Source organism: Primulina huaijiensis, chromosome 11 (genome assembly GCF_012295235.1).
Source record: "Primulina huaijiensis isolate GDHJ02 chromosome 11, ASM1229523v2, whole genome shotgun sequence".
NCBI lineage: Eukaryota > Viridiplantae > Streptophyta > Magnoliopsida > Lamiales > Gesneriaceae > Primulina > Primulina huaijiensis.
Genome location: NC_133316.1, coordinates 15,210,947 through 15,223,109, shown reverse-complemented (window position 1 = coordinate 15,223,109; position 12,163 = coordinate 15,210,947). Strand labels below are relative to the sequence as shown.

The window sequence follows — 12,163 nt, the reverse complement described above, 5'->3', positions numbered from 1 at the left end:
GCATGTGAACTATGAGGCAACTAGCTCAGTGGATCCCAAGCCAAATTTTAAACTTAGGCCACACAATAGTGTTTTTTTTAATGATAGTGTTTTTTAAATTGACATTTAGATAAATAATTAACATCACGACCTATGATTACAAAATAAACATTTATTTAATAAAATATGTACTAATTTAAATAAAAATTTCAGCAAGATACAAATAGGAAACTACACAAAAACTCATGTAAAACAGTTTCACAGGTCAATTTTGTGAAACAGATATTCTATATGGGTCATCTACGAAAAAATATTACTTTTTATATCAAATATATTAATTTTTATTGTAAATATGAACATAGTTGATCCGTATCACGAATAAAGATCTGTGAGACCGTCTTATGAAAGACCTACTCAAGTAACTGATGTAAAGAGAAATAACGAATAATTTATCTCCATTTCGACTAGTGTGTAGGCGTGCTCTGGTAGATTATCCCAGCCCAATCGCTCCCAGTCAACTGCCGCAAATATGTAAATAAAAAAAATTTAAAAAGAAATATAAATATTAAAATTATATATTAATTATCATCACATATATTATTCGTATTATTATTGCAATTAATTCGAAACATTGTGAGGGAGAGAGGAAGAGAGCAGAACGCGTCCACAGATACTCGAACGCAGTCCACATCTCTGTACACTCACTCGAACGATTCGACAGCAGACACAATTGATGTGAATTTCTTGTGCCGAAGGTGAAGAAAATTGATGATTTGATCAACAGCTGTGTGCAAAAATGGGGAAGAATTACACAGCGAATCCGAATGATTACAAGCTTCTGGAAGAGGTTGGATATGGTGCCAGCGCGACTGTTTACAGAGCGATCTATGTGCCTTCTAAGGAAGTCGTGGCTGTAAAGTGCTTGGATCTCGATCGATGCAATATCAATCTGGTTTGTTTATATTGTTTAATGAAATTTTTTACTTGATTTATCTGGCGAGTGTTTGAGTTTGTATTTGTTGTTTGTGTGATTTGTTCGAGTCTTTTATGTACTCGAGTTGAATTCAGTGGTGTTTTGAGATAAGATGATTTGCGGTGTATGTGGGTGGTGTTTTGATTGGTTTGACTTTCAATGTACTAGGTTATGAGTTCCTGTTTACAATTACTTGTGAACTTGATCGATTGGTTTGGGAAAACGTTTGGAGGATGAAGTTCAGAACTTTAAGGGCTGATTGCTTTTAGTTGAATGATTTAGCTGATTTTGGTTAGAAAAAATTGGGTTTCTTTGATCACATGTTTTCTGGTAATCGACTTTAATTTCTCCAAATGATTTTTTAAAATCCTGGAGTTCTGGTTAGGACCCACCGGTTCAATTGAAGGGGTGAGTTTGTAGTGGGATTCGAAATTTTAGGAAAATTAGAAATAAAATGTGATTTTTTGTTTTAGTCTGAGTGTCACTGCTCAACTCTGCTACAGATAAGCTCGTGCTTAAGTTGTTAACGAGAAGTTGGTGTGACAAAAAGCTATTATAGTCAATTAAATTGATTTAGTTTTAATTCGATTAATTTTAAATTATTTGTATTTAATTTGACAAGTGCCAGCTTAGTAAATTAATGAAGAATTCTTTTCTAGAAGACACTGCAAACCAATTGATTCGTGTTCTGTATCTCAACATGAATGAAAATCCAAACAAGATGCACTTTATAGTTCACCATGTTGGAGGTTAAATGGAATCAAACAGGTGAAGTATATGTGGTGGTTACATTGACTATTTTGGTAAACACTAATATCTCAACCTTTCGAGAAATGAACAAATATGATGCCACGTACAATGAATGTGAAACTATTTACACCTTAAGGGTAGCCTGTGACTGTTAATCAGTCCAAAAGTTGGAATAATCAAGCTAACTTCTTTCCACTGGCAATAGTGGCTTTGATTAGAGAGCGAGCGTCATGTTATTACATATTTTGTTTCCCACTCTAGAATATGGAACATCGTCTGCAGAAGTCTTAACTTTAGATGGGGACATTTATTTTGGGTTAGGTGGAGTGTATCAGGATCAGTCATGCATAAGTTTAATAGACAAATTTGAATTTTTTTATATTGAATAGCTAGTTGATTGACGTAATGAATGCTCGATTTACGTCATATATACTGAACCATAATCTCATACCATTGGAAATCAGGTATATTAGTCCAAAAAGATCAATATTTATCTTCTGCCATAATTTGCGACAAATACAGGCTCCATTGGTCTGTGAATTCATGCATGGCTCCCAGTTCAGGTGACCAATTTGCTTTTTGAATGCCAATAATATCTGATTGTAGCATGACAAATTATCAAATCCATGTGTTAGTTTTGTACATAGTTTTCCGTGTTGAACTAGTCCAGACCTATATTTCTTCTATTCTAAATGTCAATGAATATTTTTCCCCTTCCACAAAGAGCGAATGTTATTTCGACTTTTCAAGTTGTGAAATATCTTTATTCCCTCATTTAATTTAAAATGATGATGTAACCTTCTATTGGTCACCTGTTTCTTTTCTATCCGGTATCCTCAAGAGAAGGCTGAGCTTAGGAATTAATGTTACAACTTTAAGTTATTCGTCATTTGTAAGAAATGCAAAGATGATTAGTATATTACATCCGTCACTTAGTTTGTCTAATGTTTTGAAGATTTAAAATTTACAAATGTTGAATTATTTTTCCACTTGATTATTCATGCTTAACCAATATCTTGGTCGGCTTATAATTCATAACAGTAATAATTTCCATTGACATGAGAAAATTCTTTTTTGTTGCTATGAGAGGTTGCGGCACAACCAAAATGTGCGACATCTGTCCTTATATACCTTTTGGAGCACCATAAAATCGCTCAGAAGAGAATATTATGAACAACATATTCGTAGTCACTACCTTGAATTTTTTGTTTCAGAGGCAGCCACTTGGTTTGACATATTGAAGTGATTTTTTGTCGAATACTGTGAATTTATTTGTATATATGATCTTCGCACAAGACTTTATCCACTAAGTGGGGTTGACTATATGGATCCTCATACGCAATTGTGCTCTGTCTCTTATTATATCCTCGTCTATATTTAGATAATGCATTGAGATAATATATTTGTATATATGATCATTGTTCTTAAATCCTTTGTTCGATATTCATTAAATATGATATAAAAAAAACATCGTGTATGCTCTCATGCTCTTTTTTCGTCCTTCCTTTTGTTTCTTGGGCACTGCTTTTTTCAAAATTTTCTTTTGTTTAGGTTTGTGTTGTTTTGATAATATAATTCATAATACAATTAAGGGAACGAAAGTCTCCTTGGTACACCTGGAAACTGGAGACTTATTTCAGTCTATATCATATTTTTTTAAATTATAGGGGTGTGGTTTGGGGTGGGGAGTGAGACTTGAACCCGAGTCGTTACTATATGTACAAATGAGACTATCGCTGGCCAGGGGCCTGGGTCTCCTATATCTTATTTTATACCTTATGGAAATACTGTTTAATAATAGTTGCCTTGTGTTTAAAACCATTAAATATACCTGGGAGACATTTATGTTAGGAACTATGCCCCTTTCTTATGCAGGATGATATTCACAGGGAAGCTCAAACAATGAGTTTAATTGATCATCCTAACGTCATAAGAGCCTTTTGTTCATTTGTTGTTGACCGCAACCTTTGGGTGGTCATGCCTTTTATGTCTGAGGGTTCTTGCCTACATCTAATGAAGATAGCTTATCCAGATGGATTTGAAGAGTCTGCAATTGGGGCCATATTGAAAGAAACTCTAAAGGCTTTGGAGTACCTTCATAGTCATGGCCATATCCATCGTGATGTGAAGGTCAATCTACTCTTTACATTATTTTGGGCATGTTCATACTTAGCAAATTTGGACACGTATAAACTAGTGAATGAATTTGCAATTGTTATAACATTTGTCCCTGCAGGCAGGAAACATATTAATGGATGGTGATGGTGAGGTAAAGCTTGCTGACTTTGGTGTATCAGTTTCCATGTTTGACAGAGGTGATAGACAACGGTCAAGGAATACCTTTGTGGGAACTCCGTGCTGGTAGTTTGGCATTTTCATGTACTCCTTTTTTTAGATTTTTTTGATGTACTTTTGTTTCTTCTGGTCCTACTTAAATGACATTGCATGTTCCATACTCTTGTGATACAGGATGGCACCAGAAGTGTTGCAGCCAGGAACTGGATATGATTTCAAGTGGGTTATACTCCAACTCTACATAATACCATGTGGTTTCATGACGTAACAAGTGGTTCATGACTTTATTGAGCTAATTTGTGGTATTTATGTCAAATATAAAGGGCTGACATATGGTCATTTGGAATAACTGCACTGGAGCTGGCTCATGGACATGCGCCATTTTCAAAATATCCTCCAATGAAGGTTTGCATTTGATGATTCTGCTTGAAACTTTGCATGTGTAATTATTAGTGTAAACTACTGTGGCAAACACGTGTAATTAATGCTCCAACATTTTGTTCTAGGTTCTGCTGATGACCATACAAAATGCCCCGCCTGGACTCGACTATGACCGTGATAAAAGGTTTTCGAAGGTATCCATGATATGTTTGTCTGCGGATTTTCATTTTCATTATTTATTAAATATTTGAAAATCCTTGACCTGTCTGTTATTAAGGAATCTTCATTTTAAAACAGTCTTTTAAAGAAATGGTTGCAATGTGCTTGGTGAAAGATCAAACAAAGAGGCCAACAGCAGAAAAATTGCTAAAACATTCATTTTTCAAGAATGCCAAGCCTCCAGAGCTTTCTGTAAAAAAATTATTTGCCAACTTGCCCCCTCTGTGGAAGCGTATGAAAGAACTTCAGGTATACCATGCTTAGGGTAATAAGAGCAGGCTTTTAAAGTAATTTACTCATACATTCTTGTATATGTTCTCATGAATTCATTGCAGCTCAAAGACGCTGCTCAGCTGGCTTTAAAAAAAATGCCTTCAGCTGAACAAGAAGCTTTATCTCAGGTTTGAAGCATCACCAGAATTTAATCTGTTATTTAATTTGTCTTTTGATTTAGTGGGTCTGAGAAATAGAACATTGGCACCCCTGTATCTTACACCCCCCGGTTTTTTGCTCTTTTCTCATGGACTGCGATGTTCAAAATTCTTTGTCATCTATAGACAGAATAATTATGTAATTATTTTTCTGTAGCAAATATCATCTAACGTCTATCGACTTGATCTACCCAGCATGTGTCCCCTGATTGCCTGAATATATTTGGTTTTGTTTGAAAGACAAATTTTATTGATAGGTTAAAAGGTGTTTGTCTGCGGTTTCTCTTTTTCTTGTTTTCTTACAAAAGTTTCCTGGAAGTTGTAAAATAATCTATGACTGCCAGATCAAGCTAAATGAAACAAAAATCTGCCTATCCATTTTTCATCTAGTAGCCACTCTGAAGTTTAAACCATAATTCTTATTTGCCCTATTAGTCTCAAATCTCAACTTACCAATGTTGGCAAATAAAAGATTTCCTTTGGTGTAAAGATGATCAACATCCTGAGCGGGATTCTTCTTATTTTTGGGACGGAAGCGGGTCGCTAAATATTTTCTTATACTATTTGTTTTTGAATTGGATGGATAATAGTGATAATTTGGTATGTGGTAAGTATTGAATCTCGTTATACTGGATGGATGGCAGTAATACTTTCAGTTGGAAAATTTGGAAAAGCAGAGTCTTCACCCCACAACAAATAAAAGACGCTCAGTCTGTTTGTTTGTTTGTCTATTTGTCTGTCTGTCTCTTGATTTGCATATTTGTGTTTCTCTTTCAGAGTGAGTACAAGCGAGGTGTAAGTGCCTGGAATTTCGATATAGATGATTTGAAGTTCCAAGCATCTTTGGTAAGGAGATGGCAAAAACTTGTATAATGCAGTTCTTTATACAATGATTTTATTCCTGGTAACTAATGCATCTTGGCTGTTATTATCATGACAGATGCAAGAGGATGACATACAAGAAATCAAGGAAGAAGAAGAAAGCTTGAAGCTTTCCATGAACCCGAAGGTGATTGTCATTTTTTACCAAAATTATGAAATCATTCTGGAGCTCCTGTCTTTGGAGTAGACACCTCTAAGTTATTTTTTCAATCTCTTATTTTTTTATTAAAATGTAATGCTCTTTGATTATTTGTAGGATACATCTAATTCTGCCATGAAACCAATAGCTACAAGCCAGATCAATGGCAGGTTATTATAGGCCCTTATTCATCCGAATTTTTGAATTTTGTTCCTCTGATATTCTATTCCACCGAGTTTCTCTCTCTCTCTCTCTGCTTAATGTTTTTTTATTATCTACTAAAGTTCCATTTGAGATTTTGTGATATGCTCGATATAAAAATTCCCCTCGCTTAACTGTGTGGTTTACAACATGCTTTTGATTCATGATTAAAGTCAGCCATCCTGCGATCTCAAGGATACACTTTCTGAACAGCTTCATGCTCTGTCACCAACTGTTTTCCAGGGGAAAAACGAGTTGTGATGATGTGTCTGTGGTTGAAAGTGAGACCAAGAAAGGAAAGGTATTCGAAAGTGATTTAGTAGAGTCTGAAAATGATGTGGTTACTGGACTCAAGAAATGCAGATCAACAGTGGAGACGCCACATTCAATGGTAGAGAAAGATGCGCTGCAAGCCAAGTCTAGAATTCAGAGTGGCAGACCTCGTGAATGCCAAAGTGGGCCGCTCATGCCTGGTACAGTGCTAAGTTCGCTTTCAGAAAGAGCACGCAACTTGGAGAGGTATTATAATATTCATTTGATTGTTTCTTCACTTCCTTCTACGCTACGTTATGTCGCACTACAAGAATTTGCAACTTGGTTGGGACCTGAATTTTTTGGTGCAATTAAAAAATGTTTTGAGTTTGGAAAGCTACCCATATAGCTGCACTGCACAGCTATGATTTTGATAATCATATCGTAGCTTACTTCTTTTTATCATTTATGCCAGTAGATAGAGTTACTTGACACCTGTCTTTCATGATACTTTATATTTTGACTGCAAATACTTATCATAATCCTTTTATTAGAGCTGATAGTTTCGAGGTAACTGCTAACTATTCCCTGCGTTTCAAAAGCGCAAAGAAATCATGTTAATGCTAATTAGCAATTAACCAACCAAAAGAAGCACCTACATACACTTCAAGACCCAAAACCACATCATTATTTTCACGAAGGGAAAACTATGAAGAGAAATTGACTTTATTTTATTTTTTAATCCACATGGGATTTCCTGCGTTTCTTGATTTTAACAGGGATTTAAATTGCAATAATTAGTAAGACCAGTTCTAGTTTTGCCTTGATCATGATACTGTTGAAAGTTTAAGCAGGAAAGGATCATTATTATTTTTATATTTTTTTCTTTACATCGGGGGGTTACATTTAAACCAAATTCCTTCTACAGATATCATTTGGCGTCTTTTTTACTCATCTCAAGCCTACTTTTTTCTGATACTCCAAAAAATGAAGGGATAATTTACTCCTTATGTTTCATGTTGACATAATGAGAAAGCTTATTCAACTCTTGGGAACAAATAAATGCAATCATTTTTCCTTGGAAAGTTTAAGCAGGAAAGGATCATTATTATTTTTATATTTTTTTTTTTATATTGTGGGGTTACATTTAAACCAAATTCCTTCTACAGATATCATTTGGCGTCTTTTTTACTCATCTCAAGCCTACTTTTTTCTGATACTCCAAAAAATGAAGGGGTAATTTACTCCTTATGTTTCATGTTGACATAATGAGAAAGCTTAATCAACTCTTGGGAACAAATTATTGTAATCATTTTTCCTTGGAAAGTTTAAGCAGGAAAGGATCATTATTATTTTTATATTTTTTTTTTTATATTGTGGGGTTACATTTAAACCAAATTCCTTCTACAGATATCATTTGGCGTCTTTTTTACTCATCTCAAGCCAACTTTTTTCTGATACTCCAAAAAATGAAGGGGTAATTTACTCCTTATGTTTCATGTTGACATAATGAGAAAGCTTATTCAACTCTTGGGAACAAATAGATGCAATCATTTTTCCTTGTATGGCGTTTGGGGTTTATCGGTTAGAATTTACAACCATGTTAAGCTATGCATTTGTTTTATTGTTCTGATTTGTTTTTGGTTTTGTAAAATGCTCATGATGAAGATTAAGCCTGAAATTAGAATTGTTTATTTCACTGTTGTCTCTACCTCTTCATGATTTTTCCTAAAGATGAGAGAAGTTAAACTTTTTTCATTCTTTTCTATTGAGTTATTAAAACTGGGTGTCTTTTTATTTATAATCAGTTAAAGTTTTCACATGTTAGCAGTAAATTCCTTTTACATTTGTCATCTTAAGGTCTGAGATTCATAACCAGCAAGTACGAAAAACTCCGAGCTTTAGTGGTCCTCTAAATCTTCCTAATCGGGCTTCAGCAAATAGTTTATCAGCTCCAATTAAGTCTTCAGGAGGTAATTATACGGATTTGAGTTGTTAGGAACCAATATTTACTACTTTATGTAGATAAATTTTTGCAAGCACTTAGATCTATGTGTCTTTTTAGGATTTACAGATTCCTCTGAGGACAAGTCAAAAAATAATTTGGTACAAATAAAAGGGAGGTTTTCTGTAACATCAGAAAATGTTGATCTTGTAAAGGTGCAACCGTATTCTCGTTGTTTTTTTTCCCTTTGGTTTGCATCCTATTGAATTTGTTTTTATTCTATTGACTTTTGCCAACTTGTATACTAGGACATTCCATCATATACATCTTCTCAGAGAAATTCTCAGGTATCGCCTTAACTAATTAACGAAGATGACGTGGATTTGTAGTCTATTTTGACTAGTTTATGATATGGTTTTCAGGGATCCCCACTTAGGAAGTCCGCAAGCGTTGGAAACTGGATATTTGAGTCTAAGCAAATGGTTGTGTTTTCATTTCTTTCTTTCCACAATATTTTAGGATACTGATAATTTGTTTCTGTTAAATCCCACTTTTTTCTGTTAGCATTTTTTTGAGTAAAATCTATTGCTTAGCTTCGCGTAATGATTTTCTGGTTGCAGCCTAACAATCAGGTACATAAGGAACTTTCCAACAGTAACCTACCAGCCTCAATTCTTTTGCCTCACCTTCAGAATCTTTTCCAGCAAACATCAATTCAACAAGTATGACATTTTCTATATTATTTGTGCATTTTGGTGGGGTTTATACTTGCATGGCTTCGTTACACTGCAGCAAATGCAGTGTTTGATCTCTTTTTTCTTTTATCTTGCCACCTGAACTGCAGGATCTCATTATGAATCTATTGAGTACCTTGCAACCCCCAGAGGTAGCAGATGGTGAGTTGAGAATCTGATAGTTTGAAGTTATAGTAGCTGTATGTATCAACTGTAGGATTCTTGGTAAGTGGATTGGAAATTTCTCTCTTTTTTTGCAGCTCCTCAAAATGGGAAATTGCCTCCATTGCCTCGTTGGTCAGAGACTAACGGAAGCGTAAGCACGTACTCATATTCACCAGGATGATTTGTTGTTTTGAGCCATATATGATCATTTCTTCGTAGACGACCATAGAAAAAGAAAATATACATCTTCAAAGATGTAACTTGTTATTCATGTTGTTGTTTTCACATCAGCATATCATAGATATTCAATGTGTAAAAGGAAATTTAAATATATATGTACCTTAATTTGCATGCATCGACTCTGAGTGTGATTGCTGAATAAATGTACGAGTCTCTGTTTTTCCATTTTAAACAAAATTTACCTTTTTAATTCATATGATGATTCCATTAAATGTACTGTCATGCAGTTCAAGGGAACTCGAATCCTAATAGAGATGTAACTAACATTAGCTATTGGAGTGTTGGAAGTTTCAGCTTTTCCCTGCAGTTATCTTGTTATTTTACCTTGTCCAACATTGCAAAACACGTCATCATATTACAGTTCTAAATTTATTTGTCAGACTATGAATATCTAGGTATTGACATAATATTTACCCTTGCTCAATTCACGTTTCACTTATTCTGTACTGTAATCTTGAGCCAGATCAAAACTTTATGTGGCTTAAACTCATTTGTGAGAAATTCACGTTTCACTTACTCTTTACTGTAATCTTGAGCCAGATCAAAACTTATGTAGCTTAATCTCATTTGTGAGAATTTAATTTTCAACTAATATCCTTGATGCTCAGTCTGAATATTAGAAAATTTTGTCTTTTTTTTTTGGTATATCGGTTGATTTCCTTCATCTCTTTTTCCTCATGCACAGGCTGAATGTGCTAGTTCTGAAAGGGAACGCATGCTCCTTGTGAAGATCTCTGAACTTCAATCGAGGTGACATAATTGGAGAACTATTAAATTCAAGGAATTGTTGTTTGTGTTATCCTTTTTTTTTCTTTTTCAAGAGAAGCTCAGTGATCTTGCTATGATAATTGACAGGATGACTAGCTTGACTGATGAATTAACTGCAGAAAGAGTGAAGTGTACTCAAGTAAGTTTAAATGTCCGTGTTTATGCTGTATAATTATTCGTTCAATTTGTGAACAATGGTTCATGAGAGAAAAAAGACCACTTTTATTCACATTCAAACATAATGGAACTTTGAATCTCTAGAATTGCTATTCAGATTTAATGCCTCTTGGTTTTTTGCCATTTATCCTGGCAGTTGCAACAAGAATTAAATGCTGTGTCTGCTCGCGAAGAGGATGGATATGGAAGGGAAAGAACTTCTTGAGTTGTCAGAATTTTTTTTCCGAAAGTGTAACATGGCAAAACCTTGTAAATTCAGGTATTGACCACACCCAAAATTTCAATCTCAAGTAATTTGTCATTTCAAGACATTTTAGGCCTCTTTCCTTTTCTTTTGCCGCGTGATTAAATGCAGGAATGACTGTCAAAACTGTTCATATTTTCTGGAATCATGCCTTTTACCCGCTGTTCTTCTGGTCCTGTCCAACAACGAATAGGAAAAGTAATCCATCGGAAGAAAATATTGTGTAAGTTATTTGACGGGGAAAACAGAAATGAGCTCCTAGTACAGATGATATGCAGCTTTAGTCCGATGTGTATTGTTTGTTTGAACCCTTCGTCACCATGGGATATATGACCTCAAGGGCATTCAATTTGTATTCTGTATATTATACGTGTATGGTTAATGATTTGAGTGTGAAAATAGTATAAACTGTAACTCCTGTGAATAGTTGATTTATCAAACTGTCATACTGCGTTTTCCATTCCCATCTTCTTAGTTTTTATCCTCCTCCAAATCCATTAACTCTTCTCCTCCTCCTCCAAATCCATAAATATGTGAACTAGCATGTGACGGAAATAAGAAAGACAATCTCAATTTGTCTAATTTTACGAGGGCATTAAAATGTCTATCTGAAAGATCAAAATAGAAAGATCCTTGAACAAGTGAAGGCAGACATCGTAATTGATGAAACTGTTTACCAATATATTGTTAGTCAAATTGTTAATAACAAAAAATATAGAAGTAGAGAACGAAAGCAATCTCGTAAATATACATACAGAGCGACATCTTCAGGAGTTATCTTTATCTAATTATACTCAATATATCAATCTATAAATGAAAAGTTTTCAAACCACATATCCATGTTCGGCAGAGGGAATCCATCCTTTGGACATGCTTTGTTGAGGTCTCGGTAGTCGACAATAAAAAACAACATATGATATAGGTGGATTTTACATGTTTTTCATGTCATGTGACGTCCTATTGTGTTGTATTTATCGTTTAGATTGCATGCATTTTGTGTTATTTTGGCATAATTTATGTTTTCTTGTTGCTCATGAGGCTCTTGGTTGAAAATGCAGGTAGTTCGTGAATAAACTGAAAATAATGGGAAAAAGTCGAGAGCTATCCGCCCGGGCGGACATAAATGTGCGCCCGGGCGCCTGCAAGGTGTGAGAAAAAGAATTTTTGCGAGAGTCATGCGCCCAGGCGGAAACTTATGTCCACCCGAGCACGTCGAATAAAAAAAATAAAACAAGATCTGCGAAGGCCATCCGCCCGGGCGGAAACTTATGTCCGCCCGGGCGCGTTTGTAATTTTGGAAAGATTCTTGTCCGATTTCTTCCCTTATTTCTGAATGGGAAAGGATATGGAAGGGGGAGGCACGAAAATTATCATCCTTCAGCAGCCAA

The 12,163-nt window shown here is 34.9% G+C and overlaps 1 protein-coding gene across 3 annotated transcripts; it reads left to right on the top strand.

The window, feature by feature from the left end:
- The first annotated feature begins 588 nt into the window (after positions 1–588).
- On the top strand, positions 589–11,236 carry LOC140987646 (uncharacterized). Of its 3 annotated transcripts, none has more exons than XM_073456239.1 (23): positions 589–931; positions 3,578–3,832; positions 3,939–4,063; positions 4,172–4,216; positions 4,321–4,402; positions 4,504–4,572; positions 4,676–4,846; positions 4,933–4,998; positions 5,806–5,874; positions 5,969–6,037; positions 6,167–6,219; positions 6,464–6,769; positions 8,363–8,475; positions 8,577–8,662; positions 8,756–8,794; positions 8,870–8,929; positions 9,068–9,169; positions 9,292–9,343; positions 9,442–9,497; positions 10,272–10,336; positions 10,442–10,493; positions 10,668–10,790; positions 10,887–11,236. In XM_073456239.1, the coding sequence occupies exons 1-22, from the start codon at positions 776–778 to the stop codon at positions 10,734–10,736; spliced, it is 2,160 nt and encodes a 719-aa protein (XP_073312340.1). In that variant the 5' UTR covers positions 589–775; the 3' UTR covers positions 10,737–10,790; positions 10,887–11,236. The 3 variants fall into 3 exon arrangements, with proteins under 3 accessions (XP_073312340.1, XP_073312339.1, XP_073312341.1); XM_073456238.1 differs by having other exon boundaries at positions 8,568–8,662; XM_073456240.1 differs by having other exon boundaries at positions 590–931; positions 6,494–6,769; positions 8,568–8,662.
- Positions 11,237–12,163: the final 927 nt, after the last annotated feature.